This window comes from Pygocentrus nattereri, chromosome 27 (assembly GCF_015220715.1).
Source record: "Pygocentrus nattereri isolate fPygNat1 chromosome 27, fPygNat1.pri, whole genome shotgun sequence".
Lineage (NCBI taxonomy): Eukaryota > Metazoa > Chordata > Actinopteri > Characiformes > Serrasalmidae > Pygocentrus > Pygocentrus nattereri.
This window is the reverse complement of record NC_051237.1, coordinates 17,453,620-17,479,309: the sequence shown is the minus strand read 5'-3', so window position 1 is coordinate 17,479,309 and position 25,690 is coordinate 17,453,620. Positions and strand designations below refer to the sequence as shown.

General features: G+C 39.8%; 2 protein-coding genes across 7 annotated transcripts in view; both read left to right on the top strand.

The window, feature by feature from the left end:
• The window catches only part of pde4a (phosphodiesterase 4A, cAMP-specific), an 81,294-nt gene extending 68,615 nt beyond the window's left edge, over window positions 1–12,679 (top strand). For 3 of the 4 annotated variants that reach the window (XM_017724152.2, XM_017724153.2, XM_037535279.1), the window contains 9 exons: window positions 2,771–2,864; window positions 3,069–3,232; window positions 3,326–3,424; window positions 3,628–3,792; window positions 3,931–4,030; window positions 4,148–4,302; window positions 4,418–4,540; window positions 8,291–8,473; window positions 8,567–12,679. In XM_017724152.2, coding sequence (XP_017579641.1) covers window positions 2,771–2,864; window positions 3,069–3,232; window positions 3,326–3,424; window positions 3,628–3,792; window positions 3,931–4,030; window positions 4,148–4,302; window positions 4,418–4,540; window positions 8,291–8,473; window positions 8,567–9,043 — 1,560 coding nt within the window. In that variant the 3' untranslated portion in view covers window positions 9,044–12,679. The remainder of the gene's footprint in view (window positions 1–2,770; window positions 2,865–3,068; window positions 3,233–3,325; window positions 3,425–3,627; window positions 3,793–3,930; window positions 4,031–4,147; window positions 4,303–4,417; window positions 4,541–8,290; window positions 8,474–8,566) is intronic. The other variant, XR_005129747.1, reaches the window with a different exon arrangement.
• A 1,262-nt stretch (window positions 12,680–13,941) lies between these two features.
• On the top strand, window positions 13,942–25,417 carry prkcsh (protein kinase C substrate 80K-H). Of its 3 annotated transcripts, none has more exons than XM_017724154.2 (18): window positions 13,942–14,034; window positions 14,571–14,726; window positions 16,047–16,163; window positions 16,311–16,406; window positions 16,505–16,562; window positions 17,426–17,543; window positions 17,796–17,925; window positions 18,804–18,888; window positions 18,989–19,067; window positions 19,158–19,241; window positions 21,734–21,892; window positions 21,997–22,087; window positions 22,226–22,295; window positions 22,410–22,499; window positions 22,604–22,678; window positions 22,775–22,874; window positions 23,904–24,076; window positions 25,229–25,417. In XM_017724154.2, the coding sequence occupies exons 2-17, from the start codon at window positions 14,630–14,632 to the stop codon at window positions 24,048–24,050; spliced, it is 1,596 nt and encodes a 531-aa protein (XP_017579643.1). In that variant the 5' UTR covers window positions 13,942–14,034; window positions 14,571–14,629; the 3' UTR covers window positions 24,051–24,076; window positions 25,229–25,417. The 3 variants fall into 3 exon arrangements, with proteins under 3 accessions (XP_017579643.1, XP_017579644.1, XP_037391107.1); XM_017724155.2 differs by lacking the exon at window positions 13,942–14,034 and adding an exon at window positions 14,085–14,257; XM_037535210.1 differs by lacking the exon at window positions 13,942–14,034 and adding an exon at window positions 14,085–14,285.
• The last annotated feature ends 273 nt before the right edge of the window (window positions 25,418–25,690 follow it).

Here is a 25,690-nt window from a genome sequence, read left to right as displayed (position 1 = left end):
GTCATGATCTGTGGATGTTGCGATACTAAAAGACATGATTGGCAGAAAAAAGGAAAGGAAGAGAAGAGAGAGAGAGAGAGAGAGAGAGAGAGGGGAGAAAGCTGGGCATGAAGCAGCTTTTGCGCAGTGATGCGACGATGTAGGGAGAGAGGACAGAAATAATGAATGTAAGAGCGTGGTTGTGAGCAAGCTAAGAGTGAGACAGGGAGAGTGACAGAGCAGGGAAGAGAGGGAGAGAGAGAGGGAAAGAGAGATACACAGAATGATGACCTTGGGGGAGGTCAGAGACACGCACCTGCCTACTCTCTCCGACTGTCACCCAACCAGTCACCTCGCTCCCATCATGCCGCAGGAGGGACTGCGAGGAGGCAGTTGCTAAGGAAACCTGTAGGTTGCCATGGAGATTGTAATGTGTGAAGGACCAGTCGGTGGGACAGAGTCGGGGTCTCGTCCGAACCTCAAGGCGAGCGTGTGTGCTCACGTTACGTCTTTTCTGCTGCGTTCACATACTTTCACCTAGCCTGGGCAGTAATTTTGTGTTTTATAAGCGCTTTTAAGTGGCAATTTCCATGAGCCGCTTAATATCACAAAGACCTCCCTTTGCCTCTGCCTCATTGCAGTGATTTGAATGGCAGAAGGATCTAAACATTCCACTCAGATCTGCTTGACTGGCCTTGACTTAATTAAAGTTTAATTAAGAATACATGTTTTGACCCTATGATGACATAGATAAGACCACATTTAATTGAGCATCTTTTAGATAGTATATGCCTTGAAAGCCATTAAAATATACATTTGACAGAGAAGAGTACAGAGCATTACTGCTTAATCAGTTGATAACTGATGTTAATGCAATGTCAGGTTAAAATATACTAATATGCTTTGGGCTTATGTGTCTTATACATTTACATGTTAATGCTTACCAGATTTGATGCAGAGATGAAACACATCCCTGCTCACTGCAAAGGTCCGAATGTCCGAAATGACTATGTTAAGTTACTTTTTTGTTTGTAGCAGTTGTGCTGTGTTGTGCTTAAACTCGGTGGTGGCAGAGAAATTCATGTAAGAAATACATTTTAGATCAGTGATCCAGTATAATTATTCTGATGTCTATAAACTAATAAACTCTTAATGGGTGTAATAGCATGATTGATTACATGTTGATAGTATATCAATATCATATATTACACAGGTACAACGCATATTTTTGGGGGTGTTCCTGTACATTCTCAGAAAAAAAGGATACCTTTTTGGGTACAAACTGTGTCATTGGGGTGGTCCCCTTAAGGGAATGTCTTCAGTGCTTTTAGTCAGGAAACACAACAGTAGCATATTGCATTGATTTGACTCCAAATACCCCGTCTGGACTCCAGTATTTTTATTATATTATTTTATTATTCTACTTTAAATTACTTTAAATTTGCAAAAACAATTGTGTACCTTCATAACAATAACCCTAAGGAAATTGTTGTACCACTAATGGTACATTTACATTGTTTATTCCTTGGGGGACTAGAATTTACTCTATTTTTCTAACAGTGTAGGACAGGGGACACCAATTATTTCCACAGAAGGGCAAACCAGGTTTCCATTCCAATCCAGCAGAACCACACCTGATTCTCTTTGTTTAATCAAATGGTCCCATATAGCTAAACAGTTGATTGGCTATATGAAGTGCTATGTTGGGATTTAAACATTCCACTACACTGGATAAGATTTATGACTCTGATATAGGAGATCATTGTACTGAAACATCAGTGGGGTTCAACTCAACTGCTAATTGGCAGGTTTGTTGGTGTCAGGGCCAGAGTGGGGCTTTTCAGGCTAGGAGTTACATGATGCAGACCATCAAGTTTTATACACACACACAAAGAGCATTGCCTTCATATGAAAGAACTTATTCTAAAATCTACAGATTTTACATTTAATTTCTTACTACAATTTATTCTTTACATGCTACAGTAAGATAACCAATGTGGCTAGCTAGTGGCAAAATAAAATGTGGACAAAGCTTTTATCCTAACTGTGATATGATAATGACAGTCAATATGCTACTAATGCTAGGTAAGTAAATTAAAGTAAGTTTTTCTTACTGCCCAACTGCTGAGACATGTCCTCATCCTCCTTAAGAAGCTTTTTCATTCTTGTCTTATTGGTACCGCCTTGGTTTTTTGGAGTTCTCACCATTGCTGTTCATCTTCTTGTGAGACATGCATGAAAATTGCTACGGAAATGGCAAAAAAGTACTGAACTCTGTAGACCACAGGCAGTGTGTTAGCCAGATTCGAACCATTGTGCTGATGTTAACCAAGACTGATGTTAGCTTATTATTTGAAATTCCAATACCTTAATAGTGCAGCACTCAGATGCACCTGAATGTAACTGCTATATAGTTTAAGGTGAAATGAGAAATCTGAATATGAAGAACACCAGCTTCTTCTAATCTCTATCCACTGTCCACTCTACTGCCATGTTGACTACACCCCCAGTCAGTTATCTCCAGTCATGCTACTTATATTTACATTTACAAGCATTTAGCAGACGCTCTTATCCGGAGCGACTTACAAGAAGTGCTTTGTCAACCTAGAGAAAGTATCTTTGCTAGTTACTTCTTTGAATGAGGAGAGACCTATAATACTGAAACTGAAATTCACAGTATGGTTTCAAAAACATTTGAAATCACTAATAAATTCTGACAAAAACAGCATTAGTAGTTTAATTAATAGAAACATCTATCTCATTTCTTCCATTTTCTCCCTCTGTCCTCCAGTTTAAGAGAATGCTGAACAGGGAGCTGTCTCATCTGTCTGAGATGAGCCGTTCAGGGAACCAGGTGTCTGAGTACATCTCAACTACCTTCCTAGGTGAGTGAGTGTGCTTTAACTGTCCCCCTACTTCTTGCCCAGTCCTGCTGCTATATATGGCTTCATTGAGCTCCAGCATCTCAACTAGCAGCCAAGATGGCACGTGCTGGAACATGTTTGAAACATTGCCTTGGAACTTCTTCAGCACTTCAGATTAAAATCTCTGAGTTTTGAAGGCCTGTGTTCCTCCTGTGTGTTCCTCAGACAAGCAGAACGAAGTGGAGATCCCATCTCCAACGCTGCGGGAGCGTGAGAAGCCCATGTGCCATATCAGCGGCGTGAAGAAGCTGACGCATAGTTCCAGCCTGACCAGTGCTGCCCTGCCAAGGTTCGGCATCAAGACTGAGCAAGAGGATGCACTGGCCAGGGTACCCACACTCTTCCACTGCTTCTTTGAGTTGTGATGTGCCATCGTATTGAGTTATGCTTAAGCATTTTCTGTATGCTATCTTTTTTTGTAGGAACTAAATGACTTGAATAAGTGGGGCCTTAATATCTTCCGCGTGGCTGAGTTTTCCAATAACAGACCTCTGAGCTGCATAATGTTTGCCATCTTCCAGGTATGTAAGCTAAACTAGAAAAACAGTAAAGACGGGATCTAAGAACCAGAGCTTGAAAGGTGTAAGTCATAAAGGTAGGGAGGTGCCAGAGCAGAACTGGGGCACAGCCAGGCGTTGGAGCTAGAACAGGAATTCTATGACGCAAGTCTTATTTTATGCAGGAAACCAGCAACAATATGTTCATTTTGATTGTCTGTTCTAAGGAAAGGGATCTCTTCAAGACATTTCGTATCCCTATGGACACATTCATTACCTATGTGATGACGCTAGAGGATCACTACCACGCCAATGTGGCTTACCACAACAGCTTGCATGCAGCTGATGTTACACAGTCAACGCATGTGCTGCTGTCCACACCGGCACTGGATGTGAGTAGAGGTTCTCATGCTGTTAAACTGAACCCCCGGCTTTTCATACAAGTTACACAAATCCTTCAATTTTATTGGTGACATGACTCATGTTATGCTGTGAGCACTTTTTACTTCTCTATTGGATCTCTTTACCAGGCTGTCTTCACTGACCTGGAAATACTAGCCGCATTGTTTGCTGCTGCCATCCATGATGTGGACCATCCAGGGGTTTCCAACCAGTTCCTCATCAATACCAGTAAGTGTTTATGGAATACCCATTACAATATGTGCATAGATTTGCCACAACTTGCTCTGGGGGCAGTTCCGTGACAGCTTGATCTTTGATCTGACTTTTATGTGCTGCCCATCGCAGATTCTGAGCTGGCTCTGATGTACAATGACGAGTCTGTTCTGGAGAACCACCATTTGGCGGTAGGCTTCAAACTGCTCCATGAGGAGAACTGTGACATCTTTCAGAACCTGACCAAGAGGCAGCGACAGAGCCTCCGCAAGCTGGTCATTGACATGGTGAGACCCGATTTGCCATGCCTACCTGCCAGTGGACAGTGGTTTGATCCATTAATATTAAAATAGCTTGTCTTTACTCTTACCTCTGGTCTATCACTTCTTGTTTGCTTCTAAGGTGCTGGCAACAGACATGTCAAAGCACATGAGTTTGCTAGCAGACCTAAAGACAATGGTGGAGACCAAGAAAGTGACCAGCTCAGGAGTGCTACTACTTGATCACTACACTGACCGTATACAGGTAAACTTTGAGGGTTCAAAATAATAAACATCTCCAACATTGTTTGGAGTAAAGTAGATTTTCAAAGTCACGTCAAAATTCGTTATTTGTCAACAGATCTTTAAAAAAAAAAAAAAAAAAGCAAATTACTGAAAATGCTTCTTGCCTAAATCACTTCAAACTAAAACTTGGTTGAATCAACAGCAATTTGACTTGGCCACTGTCGAACATTCACCTTTTTTGTTGTTCACCTACTCCTGTGTTGCTTTGGCCTTGCTTGTGGTCATTGTCTTGCTAAAAAGTGAAGTTTCTCCCAAGATTTATTTTTCATCAGACTGAAGCAGCCTTGTAGTATCTCCATCTATCCATCCTTCAATTTTAGAAAGTTGCCCAGTCCTTGCTGAGGAAAAGCATCCCCACAACATGATGTCGTCTCCCCATTCTTTATTGCTGGGATAGTGTTTGTTGAGGAATGAGCAGAGTTAGATTTTGTGCCATAGGTCACATTTTAAATGTTAGCCAAAAAGTTCAATTTTTGTCTGATGTGATCACAAAGCCTCATCCCATATTTTAGCTTGGTCATTCTGGCAAACTCCAAACGTGATTCGATGTGGCTTTTCATTCATTAATGGTACCCCTTCACTCAAGGGCAGCATCAAATATCAAAGCTACATTTATAATGCAGACAAAACTTTTTAAGGGATTTAATACTTTTGCAAGACATTGTACCTGTAAATTCCATGTTGCCTGCATCTACAATTCAAAGGAAAATCTTTAACTTATTTAACCATGTGCCCCAGAGGCTGTGAGGCAAAGGTCTCTTTTGTTGGTTAAAATATCACATATTGAATTTGTCGAAATTCTGCCGACAGAATTTCAGTATCTATAATGCTGTGCCAATCTCTGCTGTTGACAGAGGCAATCTCGCAGTTTCTGAAGTGCACACCCAAATTCAGACAGAATTAAAACCTTTAACAACTTCTTTTTGATATAAAAAGCATTTTTCAATCAGATCAGTAAAAAAGTGAGTGGAGTCTAAAGGATATTCCTACACATTTGTGACAAATATCTATGTCATTGCATTTAAAAAAAAACACACACACATTTAGAGATTGCATTGATTAGTAGGAGGAGTAAACCAAAAGACCATTTTTTCAGGACCTCTATAGGACCAAAACAAGGCAGGTATTATTTGAGTGGTAGATATTTCTCAGCACTGCAGTGACAGCACTGTGTGGAATCCACCTGTACCAGTGCAACACACACTAAATGTGCCTTCACCAGTATCACTGCAGTGCTGAGATTGATCCACCATCCAAATAATACCTGCTCTGTGGTGGTCTGGTGGGGTCCTGACTGTTGAAGGACAAGGGTGAAAGGGAGCTAACAACGTGTGCAGAGAAACAGATTCTACTAATTGAACCTCTATGATAATGGAACTGCTAAAATGAACAGTGAGTGTTGATAAAAAGGTATGTGTACTTGATTAAGCGCCTGGTCAGTGTATAATAACTCAGATTGAATTATACCAGAATTCTGAAAACTTGTTTTAAACTTAAAGTTTAAAGCTTTTTGTTTCATTGCCATTCATTGCAGATTGAGAATTTTCACTGCAAGGGACAATTAACAATTATTCCACTCTGTAAAGTTCTTTATCTTATAGAATTTAAAATAGAATACTCTGTAATTAACTGGGAGTTTTTTCTAAACCAAAACTAATCCACACGTTTTGTGAAAGGTTATTATTTGCAACTAGAGAAGATATTTGAAGACTTTACTGGACATATAAAGCAAATCCAATGTTTGAATGAAAAAGGATGAAAAATATAATGCAAAACTGCACAAAATCAGAAAGCTATGTGGGTGTACTCCTAATATTTTAATCAGCATGTTTGATTGAAATCCGTTTTTTGAAGAATCCCAGCCTGATATGGCATTTAACCAGTTCACAGTGGTATGAACAAGGATTAATTAACTCTACATGTATGACTACATATTTACATATTATACATGTAGGGCTAGGTTTAGTTAAAATCTGTGTATCAGACAGAAGGTTCACAACGAGATAACCAGCGTTCAAGTTGGTGATATAATTATCAGAGTAGGCTATACTTCGTAGGTTACCATTCATTCACAAGACTTGAGTGAGACCATTGAAATGAGAATGCTGAGGTTTGATAAAAGATCCAAGAGTCACTGTTGAGGGTAAAGCTTTCGCAGGCTTTATCCAAGTAAATATGTATGTTAGAAGTTTGTTCACAGGACGTACTTTATACATGCTGTGTGCACACAAGACCAATATTGACCTAATTTGAAAGCAAACACATTAGGTCAACTTCCTTGCCTCATCATGATCCAGCATCTGAAGTTTCCAGCATTCCCTAATAACAGTGACAGTTTAAGGGAAAGCTGCTTCTGAATGTGCTTTTTCAGGACACTAAATATTGGATTGTGAATTTTACGTTGAATCCGAGTTCATTTTGGAGGTAACTCTCTTTGGAGTCGGAGCCACCAGTCTTCTGGGAAGGTCTTTTACTATATTTTTGGAACATGACTGCAGGGATTTCCATTCCACCACAAGAGCATTAGTGAGGGCGGGCACGGATGTTGGACGAGAAGGCCTGGCTTACTGTCTGTGTTCCAGTTCATCTTAAAGATGTTTCATGGGGTTGAGGTCAGGGCACTGTGCATGCAAGTCAAGTTCTTTTAAACCAAACTCAGCATATTTGTGCACAGAGGCACTGACATACTGACACTTTCCTCAAATTACAGTCAGTAATTTGGAAGTACACAGTTCTCTGAACGTCACCCAAACCATGAAAAACTGCCCCAGACCATTATTCCTTTTCCACTTACACTCTCAGAAAAAAAGGTGCTAAACTGTCACTGGATTGGTACCCCTCTTGTCCCTAGGCTAGTACCTTTAATTAGTGAAAATATTTCCATTACAATTTTATCTGTAAAGTTGTGTTGACTCCATACACTTTATCTTGACTCTAGCCTTTTTACTGTTCTGTTTTAAAACATTAGGTCATGAAAAGGTACAAATATGTACCTTTTTCCTGAGAAAAAAAAACGTAGAAAAGGTACTCAGTTGGACCTTAAAGTCATTGTTGTAGCATTGAGGGTGCACTGTTTGTACCTTGATAAATGAAAAATAAACCTGCCCAGTACCTTTTTCTGATAGTGTAGATTCAGGCATTCAGAGAGTGTTCTGGTATCCACCAAGCCAAGATTAATCTGTTAGACTACCAGATGGTAAAGTGTGATTCATCACTCCAGAGAACACTACCCCAGAGTCCAATGGTGTTGTGCTTTACACCACTGCAGCCAACACTTGGCATTTCACATGGTGATCTTACGCTTGTGTTCGATTGCTTGGCCAAGGAAAACTGATCCATGAAGCTCCCGACAAATGCTCCTAGTGCTGCCTTTGCTTCCAGAGGTAATTTGGAAATACTTTGCAGCTGAGCTGTTGTTGTTCTTGCATATTTTCACTAGACAATAACAGTATGTAGAGCTGACTGGCAGAAATTTGGCGAATTTGCTTGTAAAGTTTGTGTCCTATGCCACAGAATTAAGTGAAAGTCACTGAGCTCTTCGTTGTGACTATTCTGCTACCAGTGCTTGCCTGAGGAGATTTCATGGCTGTGTGCTTGATTGTATGCACCTGTTAGTGATAGTTGTGGCTGAAAAAGCCAAACTGACTAGTTAGAAGGAGGGTTCACATACTTGTATATGTTATGTGTTTGTGTATATGTGTATATGTAGGTTCTGCGAAACATGGTGCACTGTGCTGACCTCAGCAATCCCACCAAGCCTCTGGCAGTGTACCGGCAGTGGACAGAGCGCATCATGGAGGAGTTCTTCAGGCAGGGAGACAAGGAGCGTGAACGTGGCATGGAGATCAGCCCAATGTGCGATAAACACACTGCATCTGTGGAGAAAAGTCAGGTACAGCACATCGTAGAGCTAGACACACATCAAAAGTTTACTAAAAACAGGTAGTTTCTCCTGACGTGTCTTGTGTCTTACACCCTTATGCAGGTGGGCTTTATTGACTACATAGTGCACCCCCTGTGGGAGACCTGGGGTGACCTGGTGCACCCCGATGCTCAGGACATCTTGGATACCCTGGAGGACAACAGGGACTGGTATCAGAGCACCATCCCCCAGAGCCCCTCCCCTCCTCCACTGCCAGACAACGAACTCGACTCCTGCATAGACAAGTTCCAGTTCGAACTCACTCTGGAAGGGGAGCCAGCCCAAGTAGTGAGACCAAACCACAACCACGTGGAAGATGACGTGCTGGAGATGCCAGAAGACCAGAAGGAAGGGGCAAAGCTTGGGGCTGGTGGGGAGGATGGAGAAGGAGAGGAGGTGGCAGTGGAGAGGGTGGGGAGGAGGCGACTGCAGGTTCAGTCGGTGGTGGAAGAGGAGGACGAGGAAAGACATTCAGACGGGAGTCCTGTGGAGGAAGCAGAGGATGAAGAGGTATTATCCTCTCCTGCCGATGATACGTGAGGCTTAGCAACTGTCCAGCTCGTCGCAGAGGAGCATGGAACATAGAATATCCTATGAGAACTGTCTCTGTCCCTTACCCCTTACCCATCCTGTCCACTCCCTGGATCTGATGGGCAAGCCATGAACAAAACAATACTTGTGCACCAACTCAATAAGACATTTAATTTTATTTTTCAAAAAAAGGGAACAAAGTAATATTGCTATCAGAGAAGTAACACAGCAACTGTAGATTTGGAACGGGTGCTGGGGCCCTTCCAGAAGAAGGTAAGAGGTTATGTGAAGGAAATCAATTTTAGGGGAGTTTAAAATGGGCCATTTAGAAAGTGTAGCACTCTGAAATTTCCACACAAACACATACACATACAGACTTGAGCATTCACATGCGCGCGCACACACACACAGACAGATCACATGCATTCCCATGCACACAACACTTGCAGGTTAATCTACCACACCGCACCATACAATATCTCTGCACACACCCAGATGTGTGTCTGTGTATGTGTTTAGGGGGGAGCTTGGATTCAGAAGGGATCTCTTTGGAAAAAGCCATCTCAAATGGAGTACCAACTAGTATCCGTATCAATAGCGTCAGCAGTTTTTTTTAACATATTCTTAACAGGGACTGAAATCCTCAGATATCCTATGATTAGTTCAATCAGAGTGACTTGTTTTCCATTTCTGTCGGAAAGAATACCCTAAGGACCCCGCTGCAGGAAGACAGGGAGCTAAGCATGGTGCTGAGGAGAGAATGGATGCAGACGAAGAGAGAAGGAAGGAGGAGGAAGCGCACAAGGCGGGACCTGCAGCATGGGTCCCAGCCCCTCTTTTCCCTTTACCAGGAGTGCTACCAGTGCAAGATGGCCACGTGCCTTTCTGAACCACCAGCTTCAGCTCTGGAGCTGCTGTAAAGCAATGCATCGTGGGACAGGAGTGTCTGCTTTTGTCTTCATTTCTTGATTGTAACCAGTTACTCTCTCTCACGCTGTCGAGCATGGTTTGTGTTGTGTGTATGTTGGGAGCATCCATGTTTTCTCGTGGAAAACCTTCATTGCGTAAAGTCTTCCTTGGTTGTTTCTACACTTGTTGAGTATTTAGGGAACTTCTGAATTAAGGGACTCACCATAGCTGTTGCTCGTGGGCTGATGTCTCCTATCACCTTACATGCAACTGAGGATAGTCACTTTTTTGAGAATAAGCCATCTGATGCTTTGGAACTTATAGTTTTGCCTTCTTATGAATCACAGTTCACTTGTGAAAACAGTGGAAGTTACAGATTCATTTCAGCAGCAGCGCAGACTCACACTGGCAGTCTCATTTTTCACCCACTCATATAATGCAGACATGCTCCATCTCAACCAATAATATTCTCCATTGTGTCTTGCCAAAGGAATGGGTGGGCAGCTAATAGGTTGGTTCAGGAAAGTGTCTGAAGGATGTGATTGGAGGAGAGGAGGGAGAGTCAGTGGTGTGGACCAATCAAACTGAGCACAGGGAGTCACATGCAGCCGTTATTGGGTTCGATGCTTTTTTTGCCTTAACACTGCAGGGTTTTCGTATTTGTCACTATGTTGACTGATGAGATGCTCATGAAAGATCCCAGAATATCTGTGTTATGTCTGTATATGTCTGTTTAGATAGTAGGCAACTACACCTAGATACCCATCTAGACACACCGCATCATCATCTACACACTCCCTGAAACATTAATACCAAGGGAGTGTGCCTCGTCCAACGCACTCTTTTGCACTCTTCCATTTGATCTCACACTATGGGAAGGAGTGGTGTCGTTTATGATTATATTGGAGTGCAGCTGTCTTTTCACAAATGCCAATCAAAGGAGTGAGAGGATCTTATTTATGATGTCTTTTCGTTCTGCAATGGATCTAGCCAACAGTGAAATAATGGCTGGGGTGTGTCTCTGAATGTAGTATATGATAGGGCAGTTGAAGGCAGTGGGTATTTTGTGAGAAAAATAATCCTCTATACATTTGGTCACAAGCTGGTTTCTGCTGGTCAGTAGCTTAGCTTCAAGTTTGTGCCTGTTTCAATAGAACCTTGAGTTCACACCAATACAAACATGTGGGTGAATAAGCAAGATAATGTATGTGACCAGATGAGGTGTGGCTTGGACACCTTGTGGTAGAGCTGCAGTCTGAGGTTTCTTGATTGGTCACTAACTTGTGGTTGATGAGAGTTGTAGCCCAAGGTTACTTGACGGGTTGTCTAATTGGTGGATGTTAAGAGTTGTAACCCAGGGTTACCTACTTGGGCCTTGATTTGATGGATGGTAGGATTGTAACCCAAGGTTACTTGATCTGGTGGTAAGAACGTTTGCCATTCCCATATGCATTTGCCTGTCTTACCCTAGAAAATGCTTTGGTTTGTGGCTTTTCATGAATAATGTAAGCTCTTAAGCAAACAAATACTATTTGCCATTTTAACACGATACTGTAGCAATTGTTTCTTATTAAGAAATTATTCAATTAATTACTTGCTGCCATTCTTTTTTGAATATCAAAGGGAAAGTGTTTTCTTTGAACAGTTTGTGTACAGTTTTTATTTTTGTATCATGCTGGTTGGTGGTCATGATATCGAAGAACTAATTATGAGAAAATATAAATAGTAGATTTATCACTGCTTGTTTTGTATATATTGTAATGTTGGACTGTAAATTTGAAATCACTTGGAATCAATCATTGTCACTGACAACTTATCACTTTTAGTTGTAATGAAGCGTAGTTAAAGTGTTGAATTTGCAAAAGCACCCTGCACACTCTTTCTTCCTGACACCTATCTCTTCTCTGTCATCTTCCCCCTCACCCTTCCTCTTTTTTTCAGGTTTACAGTAAAGATCCCACCATCTTGAACTAGTGTATAGTTGAATTGTATTTGAGAATAGACTAATCAGTGGTGAATTCTAAAACTCGTCTGTACCAGCACTTTATTTTGCTGTAGGTTGTGAGGTGGCTGAATTAGGTTAAACGGTGTGTAGGTTCATGTTTTCGAAGGATACAGAAACATCGTTGCACAGGGGAGGCACTCCTTATGGCTTGGTCCCAAACCTTTTGGCCATACCGACACTCTCTTCCTGTTGCTTGACAAAGACAAGCTAGTCTGCATTAATAATCCACATTGCGATGGCTGACAGTCCTGGGATTTTAAATATTTCAAGTGTTTTTCAAGCAGCAGCCTGTGACACTCAGATTGATTTGGGGAAGAATGTGGCTTAACCAGAAAAAGGTTTATTGGTAATGAAGTCACTTTCCTCTGATGATAATCCTTTATGGAATGACTCTCTGGGCTTTAATTAATATGTTACTTGTTCATAAATTATGATAATATACAGAAAATAGAAAAAAAAATTAAATAAATGCCAGAAAATGATTGTAATATTTGTAAATTACATTGCTGTAAGGTGTATAATGTGTGCAAGTTATTTTATATTATATTATTTTTATGAAAGGTTGTCCTCTGAGAGAACTGAGCTGTCATTTTGTGAATAAAATGCATTTAATAAGCAAATGGCTATATATAAACAAATATATATCAGTATATTTTTCTTTTCTTTCACTGTTCAGTACTGTAAAGTGTGTTGAAAATACAAATAAAGGATGATTTTTGTAATAAATGTCATCAGAGTGATTGCAGTAGTGCTTTTTTCTCCAGTGTCAGATACCATGCAGTCTCTCAGTTCAGAGTTTCTTCATATGAGAAAAAGTAAAACTTATTAATGGTAGTAAAAAACGTGACTAATTGTGACACGTAAAAAATCTAACAAAATTCAACTTTTCCCATGCTAACATTATATGTGTGTATGTGTGTGTGTGTATGTATGTATGTATATATATATATATATATATATATATATATATATATATATATATATATATATATATATATATATATATATTACATTTTACAGAATACATTACATTTTAATGTGCTATTTCTATTTTTAAACAACACTATCTGATGAAAACTCTTAAAACGATCATACTAGTAAGACCTGTTCATTCTGTTAAATATGTTTCTACTCCTATTCCTGCTAGTAAGCATGAATTTTGACATTTGGAATGAATTTGACATTAATGAAAAAACAAATCATATTTCTACTAGTACTAATAATATTTCACATGAAAGTCATCCATCCATCCATCCATCCATCCATCCATCCATTTTCTAAGCCGCTTGTCCCTCAGGGTCGCGGGACATGAAAATCAATTTCTGAAAAAAATTCTGACGAATGAATTAAAAGCTAAAACAGCTTTTCATAGCCAGTGGTTGTCAAGTCTCTATTGTGGTTTATGGTCAAACTACATGCTGCAAAACTTCACTTTATTCACTTTCTGAGAACTTGTTTTAATTTCACATTATTAGGATAATTTAATAACAATATTTCTTATAAAAACTAATTCTGAATTAAAAAGCTAATGTTGATGCTAAGGCCAGTCAAATTTAACTAGCTGGCTAACAAGCATTTTTAACATTTCACTATTTATCAGGTAACACAGAGCCAGAACTGTAATATGAGTAATGTGAGTTGACCATCAGACCATCAGACAGTGCAGGTGAATGCCCTCTTCTAAGACCCAGCCCTGATAAGAAGTGCCAAAAGTCAGAAGCAAAAGAAAAATTCCAGAAGCAAAAAAGGTATCAGCAAAATCAGTAAATATGAAAAAAAAATGCTTAAAATTACCTGTATTTTCAACACATCTTGGTCATTTTGATACTCAATATTTTGCTTGTGGGTTTTATTATTTTATTTGAAACTTTTGGCACTAAATGAACTAATGTGCTAATACACGCCCGTTTATCAATAAAACCTATAGAAACACTGAAAAAGCAGGATGACCAATATGGCCACCAGCAAAGAACTACATTACCCATAATGAAACAGAAAGTGTCATACTCCTCCGCCAATCAGATCAGAGCACCGCAGTGTGCGTCAGCACGTCCAGTAGCCGCGTTCCCGTTCGCTAAGGAAGAAGGTAATGAATGATAAACTCACGGTCTTATCTTTTTGTTCATGTTGTTAAACTATTAGATTATTTGTGTGTTTTTTTCGAAACGAAACGCCGTGAATAGTGACAGGGACATGTTAAATATTCACATGCTTGTCATTTTTAGTCGAGAACAGGAAAAAATACCAAACGCTCGCTAATACGAGGTAGCCAGGCTAAGCTCGGTTAGCTTAGCAGAAAACAGTGTACGGTATGAACACAGAGCATTAAACCGGCTGGTATGAGCATTAAACCGGCTGGTTCTCCAGCTGGGGGCGTTCTGCATGGCTGTGATGTCTAAATGCTGTTGTTTTAAACGGTTTTTTTCTTTTTAGTGTAAGAGTGCTTCTTATTATGTGCAGGTTACCTTAGCAAGGTGAAGGCCGAGTCGAGTGACTTCGTGTTCAGACCATTTCTAGAGATATTTCTGTGGCGCACGTGTTTAGTGTTTAAATGCAACTGTAAATTTAAAGTGGCTGTGTTGAAATAGGTCCCTAAATCTAAGCTGAACGTTTGTGCTCCAGGGTCACCATCGTCAGAGAGCAGATACCTCAGGTGTCCTCACCGTCTGCGTTCAAGCTCCATGATGACTTGTGCTGCTCTGCTGATCGTAATAGGCATGGCTGTCAGTTCAGCCGCAGCCGTGGAGGTTCAAAGGCCTCGAGGAGTACCACTCTCAAGTAAGAGAATGCATGTACAGGCCCACTATGTCCACAGCTCTTCGTGCATTTCACTAAAGTGCTGAACAGTAAAAGATTAAGCCCCTGTTGGTCGAAATGTGAGTTTTGTACTCGCTGCACTGCTGCTGAATTAGGGGTGTGCAAAATATAACATCACATCTTAAGAACATTTCAAGGTATGAAATAAGCATGACAGTAACTCTTTTTGAGGTTTGATCAGTTGGAACAGACACAATAACAATTATTAAATGATATAAGTGATGTTTATCAGGCCTTGTTATGTTGTCTTTCCTATGAAACATGCGGTTTGTCAGTATTCTTCACGTTCTGACATTGTGATATGCTTAAAAGCATTTGTGGATAAAATAAAATAAGCAATAAAATATTGCTTACCACTGCCCTGAATAACAGTTAGCATTTTCATTTTCTTAGGTGCAGAAGTCATACAGCGCATTTCAGTGATCTGATCCCTTTATAAAATATGGTACCTTTCATCAACGCCTTGTCTCCCATTACGGAGAACTGCTTGATTAATTGAACAAATTGTTTATTATTCGCCCTCAAATCATAAACTTTTTATCTGAGTAATTTTGCTGCCTTGCTATTGCCAGTGGTGGATCATTAAAACAAATCTAATAATTACTAAGAAGAATAAGGAAATCTCTGAGACTACAAGTATGTTGCCTGGATCTCTAAAGTTTCGGGCTGAAATCTTTGTCGTGGCATGTTTCTAAAATCACTGTGAAGTATTGATATTTTTGCAATCTGTAAGATTCAAAATGCCGGTGGAAGGTTTATTATACATGGTTTGCTGTACATCCACAACCTACATTTGTGGCTAACATCATTTGTGAATTTAACCAGTACTGGCACACTGTTGATAATGCACTATATTAGCCAAAAGTATTCAAACACCTCTTCTACTTACTGAATTCAACTACTGTATACACACACACACAAACACACACACAACTTATAGTGTCCATATTACCATTACCAATAGAATGGGAGCAGCTCCGCATGAGCTTAAGATCACCACGCTGAGTGCCAAGTGTCAGCTAGAGGGGTATAAAGACTCCAAGCATTGAGCAGTAGAGCAGTGAAACTGTGTTCTCTGGAATGATGGGCTTCCATCCAATACCTTTGGGATGACTTGGAGTGGGGTTTAAGGTCCAGAACTATTATCCATAATCAGCATCTGACATCATCAGTGCTCTTGTGGCTGAATGCAATCAAGTCCACACAGCAGTGTTCCTACATCTAGTGTAAAGGCTTTACCAGTCATCTGTTTCCTTTATCTTTCCTTTCACGTGTGTACAGAGCGACAGTTCTATGAGGAGAACAAGCCATTCACCTGTCTGGATGGCTCCCGCACAATTCCATTTGACCGAGTGAATGATGACTATTGTGACTGCAGAGATGGTTCAGATGAGCCAGGTACTGACTGCAAAGATACTTTAAATTTGTATAACTTTAAAATGTAAACTCACGAGTTCATGTATCTGAGTCCCTTACTCTTCCGATTTCCAGCCCTTATGCACAGAACATAAAAGTAGTTTTTGTCTTAAATACTTTTGCTTTTAGGCACGGCTGCATGTCCCAACGGAAGCTTCCATTGCACTAATGCTGGCTTCCGGCCCACTTTTATTCCGTCTTCCCGCATTAATGATGGCATCTGTGGTAAGTTCCTTTAGCACACTATTGATTCTTTTTACTTCTTAGGATACAACATCAATTTGTGTATAAACTCTGTATTAAACATGTCTATTCTTTCCAAGACTGCTGTGACACCACGGATGAGTACAACAGTGGGGCCAAATGTGAAAACACTTGCAAGTAAGTTTTAGATTCAGTGTAATTGGAAGGTTGTTAATGCTACTTAATCTTAGTAATTTATTAGGACTTATCAAGCTAATGAAGACTGTAGATGAAAACGAAGGCTTAGTGTGTTATCACTGAATCATGAACTAATTCTTTGCAGGTCTTAAAGCGTTTTGTTGACTTAGTTAAAACTGGGGTTAAGATGGGATAATTCAAAATGAAATGAATGGCACCATTGTATACGTAGCTCTCCAAATGGGATCTTGATAAAATGTGCTGATGATGAACATAACGTAATTTTTTTTAGGCCTCTCATCACAAAATTTTACAATGTAAAGCGAAACAGATACTTTCAAATTATGTCAAACTGAAAAATGCCAAAAATGGAGATACAAGGTTTTCTTCCGACAGCAACTGTGTGTGTGTGTGTGTGTGTGTGTGTGTGTGTGTGTGTGTGTGTGTATGTATATATGTATATATATATATATATATATATATATATATATATATATATATATATATATATATATATATATATAATATAAATTACTGTGTGAAACTTAGGCACCCAAGACACACACACATATATATATATATATATATATAGATAGATAGATATAGATAGATAGATTTTTTTGGTTGTTGGTGTGTTTGTTTAACCATTTCCAAGCCTCTCCTCGAGGAAGCCCAGTATTATATGTAGTAAAAAGCAGCTCCGGGTGTGGGTGTGTATGTTTTTATATATATATATATATATATATATATATATATATATATATATATATATATATATATATATACATACACACACACATACATACATACATACATACATACATACACATACAAATACAATATAACATTGTGCTTATTCTCAGGGAACTGGGCCAAAAGGAGCATGAGGTTCTGCAGAAGATGGCTGAGATCACCAAAGAGGGATTTCTTCTAAAACAGCAGCTCATTCAAGAGGCTAAGAACAGACAGCAAGAAAAGCAGGTATGAAAGCCTTTTAGTGCTGTTACTTTAAAAATGGTGAAACATTAATATTTCTGTCTTGCCTCCACAGATTGATTTCTTAACAGATGGGATGAAAAAATTCTGAGAATAAGAAATTTTTTAATGGACAAAGTGGTTGCAGAGTTTCTATCTGGACCACATCCCCATCTGTCTGCTATGACAATTTAGATAATTCCTGTCTTCTTCAAGAATAGAACCCTTTGATGCAAATGAGCTGTGTCTCTCTTGCAGAGCAAGCTGACTGAACTGCAGAACAATAAGAAGGAGCTAGAGGAGAAAGTGGAGGCGTTGAGGACTGTTAAAGAGACAGCGGAGCAGCCTGAGAAAGAAGCTAAAGAGCTCCATCTGAAGGCCTGGGAAGGTAAGTGCAGCTCCATGATTACAGATACTACTACTAGCTCATGGAATTCTTATACAGGCTGAAAATGCATCGACACTCTGTGTATGTTATGGTGGTGCATTTACACCAACCAGCTATCTTGTTAAGTACACCTCCATGTGGACTCTCTTTGTCCATTTTTTCAGGTCCATTTACCATAAAGGCGCACTTTGTAGTTCTGCAATTAAAGATTGGATAATTTGTTAGGTCCCTTTTGGACCACCACAGAGAATCACCACAGTGCATCATTCTCAGCACTGCAGTGACACTGACATGGTAGTGACGTGTTAGTTTTGCACTGGTACGAGTGTAATGCACACTCGAGTGTTACTGGAGTTTTTGAACACTGTTTCCACTTACTGTCCATGGCCCATTAGACCATACCTACCTTGTAGATGTGAAGTCAGAGACAGTACTGCATCTGTTGCTGCATAGTCTTAGTTATCATCTAGTCCTTTATCACTGGTCACAGCAGTGCTGAGAATGATCATTTACCCAAGTAATACCTGCCATGTGGTAGTCCCGTGGGGCACCTGACCACTGAAAGAGAGAGTGAAAGGGGGCCAACGAAGTAAGCAGAAAGGCAGGTGGTACAGTATGTAAATATACAACTATAAAATGCACCTGTATGGTCAGTGGAGCTGATGAGATGGACAAAGAGGAAAGTAGAAAGGAGGCATACTTAATGAAGTAGCCTGTCTGTGTACATTTTCAGACAAAACATTGTCCGTACAGTTCTAGAATATAAACAATCTTAGCTTTATGGTTAATCACTTACCCAATTGCATGAGTGGTCCATCAGTTGCTGAGATTAAACGGAGCTCTGAACAGTGTTGCGTGTCTTCTTGTCATTATTACAGAACAAAAGGCAATCATCCGCGCAGAGAAGGACAAAGCTAAAATGGCAGAGGCTTTTCTTGAGCTGGATGATGATGCAGATGGCTTGTAAGTGCAGCTGAGTGTCGGGGGAGTGTGTGTCTGTGTTTGAGTGAAGTAGAGTGGATGGTATGTGTGACCAGTTGATAATTGTGTTTCTGTTTTTCAGTGTTGCAGTTGCTGAGCTACAGACCCATGCAGAACTTGACACAGATGCTGATGGCACGGTTTCTGAGACAGAGGCCCAGGTAAATACAATTAGGGCTACTTTTCTTTATTGCTTTCTTTTGTTTTTCTCCCTGCTCGTTCTGTTTAGCGCGTTGTGATTTTCCCTGCAGGGGCTGCTTGGAGGAGTTGACCACGTGGACACAGCTTCCTTTGAGAAGGTGTGGGATAATATTAAGGACAAGTATGTCTCAGAGGTGAGTAATAATTCACAAGACAGTCACACACCTGACATAACCAGGGTCTAAGATTGGCTACAATACACCTACGCCTACTATTTTTAGCCAAAATTTTAGCTCAGTTAGGAATTTTGATTTGTAAATTTTATTTGAATAGTCTAGGGGGACCGAATGTGATCTCATGATGAGAGTCTGAAGGCAACAGTGAGAAATCTTGAGCTAAATGAGTGGCAGAATGTAGACTTAATAGTATGGGAACAAGTAGTTGAATAAGTGAAATAACTAGTTCAATGTCTCATGAAGGCAGTTCAAGACAGGGAGAGGTAAATGTACTCGTCAACATTGTGGACAAGTCTGTCATTAGCCCGTTGATGTGGCCCAATTTAGCATGACTGAAAAGTTTCCCAGAAAACTCCAATTAAGTAGATAGATGTGTGCTGTGGGTGTGTAGAACATATTACATGAGATAAAAATAATTATCTCTTGCAAGCGTTAAACAGTTCCATTAGCCAATATTAGCGTTTCACTAGCTAGATTGTTTTGCATGCGTTGTTGTTTGTACTCTGGACACATTAAATAAGCGAGGGCTAGATGAGTTTGGAGGGGGTGCAGTTAGTGGTGGATGTTTATAAATTTTTTGAGAAAATTCATGGAAATTCATCAGATGCATAATCTTAAAAGTGTTAACAGGACTGATTTAAAAAAAAAAAGATGCTTTTTTAAAATTCTCTGTGTGTTATACCATGTCACTCCATCTGAGGGCAGTGTCATTGCTTGCAAGAAATATTTTCTGTAAATAAATAAGGAATAGGCAAGCGTATCATGATATGATAATCTAATGATATGCTTTTGAATGCTACACACACACACACTATATATAATATATAAAATATACAGTGGTGCTTTAAAATTTGTGAACCCTTTAGAATTTTCTATATATATATCTCTACTTTAAGGGCTTGTGTGAAAATCAGATGATGTTTTAGGTCATATTTATGCAGAAATATAGAAAATTCTAAAGGGTTCACAAACTTTAAAGCACCACTCTATCTATCTATCTATCTACAACCCCAATTCCAATGAAGTTGGGACGTTGTGTAAAACATAAATAAAAACAGAATATGATGATTCGCAAATCGTTTTCAACCTATATTGAATTGCATACACTACAAAGACGAGATATTTAATGTTCAAATGGATAAACTTTATTGTTTTTTTGCAAATATTCACTCACTTTGAATTTGATGCCTGCAACACATTCCAAAGAAGCAAGACTGGGAAAGTTGAGGAATGCTCAAAAAACACCTGTTTATAACATTCCACAGGTGAACAGGTTAATTGGAAACAGATGAGTGTCATGATTGGGTATAAAGGGAGCATCCCTGAAAGGCTCAGTCGTTCACAATCAAGGACGGGGCGAGGTTCACCACTTTGTGAACAACTGTGTGAGCAAATAGTCCAACAGTTTAAGAACAACGTTTCTCAATGTCCGATTGCAAGGAATTTAGGGATTTCATCATCTACAGTCCATAATATCATCAAAAGATTCTGAGAAGCTGGAGAAATCTCTGCAAGTAAGCGGCAAGGCAGAAAACCAACACTGAATGCCCGTGACCTTCAACCTCTCAGGCAGCTCTGCATTAAAAACCGACATCATTCTGTAACGGATATTCCCACATGGGCTCAGGAACACTTCAGAAAACCACTGTCAGTGAACTCAGTTCGTCGCTCCATCTACAAGTGCAAGTTAAAACTCTGCCATGCAAAGCGAAAGCCACATATCAACACCACCCAGAAACACCGCCGGCTTCTCTGGGCCCGAGCTCATCTGAGATGGACTGACGCAGAGTGGAAAAGTGTCCTGTGGTCTGACGAGTCCACATTTCACACTGTTTTTGGAAATCATGGACGTCGTGTCCTCCGGGCCAAAGAGGAAAAGGACTGTCCGGATTGTTATCAGGGCAAAGTTCAAAAGCCAGCATCTCTGACGGTGTGGGGGTGTGTTAGTGCCCATGGACTGTTGAGCAGCTGAAGTTGTACATCAAGCAAGAATGGGAAAGAATTCCACCTACAAAGCTCCAACAATCAGTGTCCTCAGTTCCCAAACACTTATTGAGTGTTGTTAAAAGGAAAGGTGATGTAACACAGCGGTAAACACGCCCCTGTCCCAACTTTTTTGAAACGTGTTGCAGGCATCAAATTCAAAATGAGTGAATATTTGCAAAAAACAAAGTTTATCTGTTTGAACATTAAATATCTTGTATTTTTAGTGTATACAATTGAATATAGGTTGAAAAGGATTTGCAAATCATCGTATTCTGTTTTTATTTATGTTTTACACAACTTCATTGGAATTGGGGTTGTATCTATCTATCTATCTATCTATCTATCTATCTATCTATCTATCTATCTATCTATCTATCTGTGTGTGTGTGTGTGTGTGTGTGTGTGTGTGTGTGTGTGTGTGTGTGTATATGACACACACAAATTTATGAACAAACTTTTTACAGTCACAGCCTGTGGAGCCAGCACCAGTGGACACTCCACCTGAAGAAAGCAATAAGCTCGCAGATAATGACTCTGAGCAGTATCCTAGTGACGACGATGTCCAGGAAGAGGAAGAGGAGGATGAGGAGGAAGATGATTACCCTGAGGAAGACTTTGACAAGGTGAGAAAGTTGAATATAACTATGTGCCCTTTCATCTGATGAAATGTACTGTCTGCTTTATCTTATTTTGTGAGCATGTAAGTAAAAGAAGTTTTTTGGTGCAGGCTCCCCCCACCGTTAAAACTCCACCGAAGAAAGATGAAGATGAGGAAGCCATGCCACCATATGACGATGAGACGCGGGTCCTAATCGATGGTCAGTTTCGCCTGTACCAGCCAGGCTTCTCATAGAGGAGTTTGAGTGAATGTCACAGGTTTCAGCGTCATGTCCTTTTTAATCGTTAACAGGTAGTGTACTCTGTGGAGACGGTAATGGTCTTTTTGTCATTTGCAGCTGCTCAGAAAGCCAGGGACAACTTTGAAGAATCAGAGAGAGCTCTGCGTGATGTGGATGATCAGATGAAGTTAGTACAATTATGCCAGAATCCATACAATAAATAATTCTGCTTTTTTGTGTGAATGTAAATCTGCAATGTTATGGTAAATGTATATGTCTGTGCATGTTTTTCCTTTAACAGAAACATTGAAAAAGAGATTTCCTTTGATTTTGGGCCTGATTCAGAGTTCTCCTACCTTTACAGCCAGTGCTATGAGCTCACCACTAGCGAGTAAGTTAAACAGTCTTAGGTGGTCGTGTAGGCGTTCCTTAGTAGGCTGTAGTTTTCATAGTATGAGATGTTTCTTACTCACAGTCATACATTGTCCTCTGTAGGTACATCTATAAGTTATGTCCATTTAACCGTGTGTCCCAGAAACCCAAGTATGGAGGCTCAGAGACCAACCTTGGGTAAGAGTCTCATACTCTGATGTTTCTGTTTTGTATTGTTAACAGACAGATAGGATCTCTTACTCTATTTCTCTCCATGGGTATATGTTTATCTAGGACATGGGGAACCTGGGCAGGACCTGAGGATAATAAGTACCTGTTGATGAAGTATGAACATGGTACCGGGTGCTGGCAGGGCCCTAACAGGTCTACCACAGTAAGTAAACATCTTGACCTCTTCTTGTGTCACTGTCATGCGTGTGCCTTAGTATTAATCTGGGAGAGTCATGTTTCATTTCGATGATCACTTATAGCAAAACCCCTATAGTTTATATAACCAAATGCTCAAATTGTTAAGAAACTACAGTATCTTCAGAAAAAACAGACAGTAGTAGGCAAAATAGTAGGTCAGTGAGCTGACAATACATAACAGTTTACATAGAATAGATTATTAAAATTATTGCAGTATGTTGGTTACATTATGTCCCATGAAATTCAACATCCTTGACAGCAGATAAATGGCAATGAACCCCATTGTTTTGGTTATTCTTTGCACTTTGGCACTGTTGTTTGTGATGGCTGAGGCTACAGCTTTGCGTGCTAGCATGGACTTTCCTTTTTGCTGTTCTCTGCTTATTATGCAGGATGTTGTCTTTTAAAGTGGTATCAAACCTGTAGCGTAGACGTTCTTGGGCATCATACTTACTTTCGATACTTGGGATGAACAGAGATTATGTACAGATATGTTTGAATACATTTCTGCTGACTGGTGCAGGAAAATCAATTTTAATTACAGCTTCCTGATTTTCTGTACCAAATGAAATTATTTGTAAATTTTGCCACTTTGAAATTTCCCTAACTAGTAATAATGCCTAATGTGGTGCTTGATAGTGCGGCTGGTAGGGTATCAAAGATAATCTGTGAATTAGGGTCCAAAAACCTGAGACAAAGTGGAATAGCCCATATCACTCTTTCACTAAATTAAAAAGCCTGCATAGTAGCTATGGGCTATCGACAGAAAATCTCTCGACTTGTCCATAGCTATGGTATAATAAAGATTTTTTTTATTTAGGGAGTAGTGCCACAGATATTCAGATTTTCGTTAAGGTTAGAATTAGAGTAAGTGAAAAGCAAAGTTGAAATTAATATATTTCGTTGAATGAAAGTAGCATTCAAAATGCTTCTGCAGTGGACTAACAAAAAAAAATGTTGCCACCTGCTGCGCTGATGTGCGTCTTCTTTTCAGGTGAAATTAACCTGTGGTAAAGAGACCACAGTGATGTCAACGTCTGAGCCCAGCCGCTGCGAGTACCTTATGGAGTTCACCACACCGGCCGTGTGCCAGGAGCCGGAGGCTGTCATCTCCTCACTGCATGGCCACGATGAGTTCTAGAGCATGCGCTCTTCATGTACTCGGTGGTGAGAATTTATTACTGATGAGCTTAGGACTTAGACAGAGTTTTGTAGGAGAAAGCACTAAACTATTAGAAGTTTGGTAGTGGTGTTTGGTAGTGGTGTTACTTGACATACACAGTCCTCCCACCACTTACAACTGAACCTCACTTCAAAGGAGGTCTGTGCTGTCGGGTTTGTGTGAAAACTAAGCCATCTGAACTTGAAGTGAGCTGATTCCGAGAACTTTCATAAACTTCCTTACAAAGTGGAGCTCGTATCGTGACCATGGTGCCTTCTACGCAAGTGCAGGGAGTTGAGATGGAGGAGTTTAGGAGCAGACAGAAAGGTCAGTGTTAGAAAGGCACACAACCACTACAGTGAGAAATGGGCAGTGGAATAAAACTAGACTGAGTTGGCGACTAATGGATCTAATTATGCAGTAGCCCCCCGAATGTGTTTAGAAAGCTTAATGGTTTTAAGAACTCGATAGCCTTGCAGTCTGTTGTCTTTAGAGTACTGTTTCAACATTTGGAATGACTGTTTGGATATTTTGTCAGTTTGGTTGCAGACAACTGTATATAATGATACCAATATGTTAGTCTTGTACAGGAGTTAGATCATTAGTACGATTCTAAGAAGCTGTAATAAACTTAAAACTTTGATGTGTCAAATGATGAACAAAACTGTAAACAATTCTAAATTATATTAGAATTAAGTGCAGGTCAAATCTCAAGGCAGATAACAGCATATGTATCGTTTTATCCAGTGCTTGTTCCCAGAATTTTTGCGATATTGACAAACATTTAAAGATAGCTTTTGGTGAATAGTTTGTCTTATTTTAATATGGCAATTCCATTCCAATATTTTGGTAGTGTGGATATAGTATAGAGTTCTCTGTATTTTAGCACAATGCTGATAATATGTACAGCGGACAATGTTATAGTATTACACTGTGAAACATTTACAGAAACTGAAGAAATTCTAGTACTCTAGCTTTATGCAAGCTGTAAACCTCTGAACTATAATAAAACTTTACAACAGTTTACATAAAGATGGTGCTCTAGCTTTTAGTAAACTGTAAACTTCTGTAAACTTTCATTATTGCATTTTGATAGTTTGTTAGCCACCCTCTGCCTGGCATTGCTTCATTTCTTCTCTTTCCTTTCAATTTTATAGGTTGGGGGACCACGCCTGCAACTGTCGTCCTGTCAGCATGTCTGCTGTAATCAGCCTATGATCACCTGTTGGTGAAGATCATAGCAGTAGTTGTCATGTCCCCTGTTTTGTTGTTTTTGTTTTTACTCATAAAGAACTCACATTCCATCCATTATGTTGCAAATAAAATTCAATTTTAATGTGAAGGCCCCAGATTGTTACTAAGTCTGTTATCTCTTTGTGTGTGTGTGTGTGTGTGTGTGTGTGTGTGTGTGTGTGTGTGTGTGTGTGTGTGTGTGTGTGTGTGTGTGTTGGTCCTTAAACAGTAAGAGCAAATTACTCTAGTTTCACAGTAGTTCCTTTGAGTTTAGACTGTACTGTTCCTGTGGGGTGGGAACTGTATAGACAGCAGTCCATAAAGAGTGTATATGGTAATGACTGTGAAAACTGTGCTGAGATTCGTGTTCATTGCTGCACTCCAGA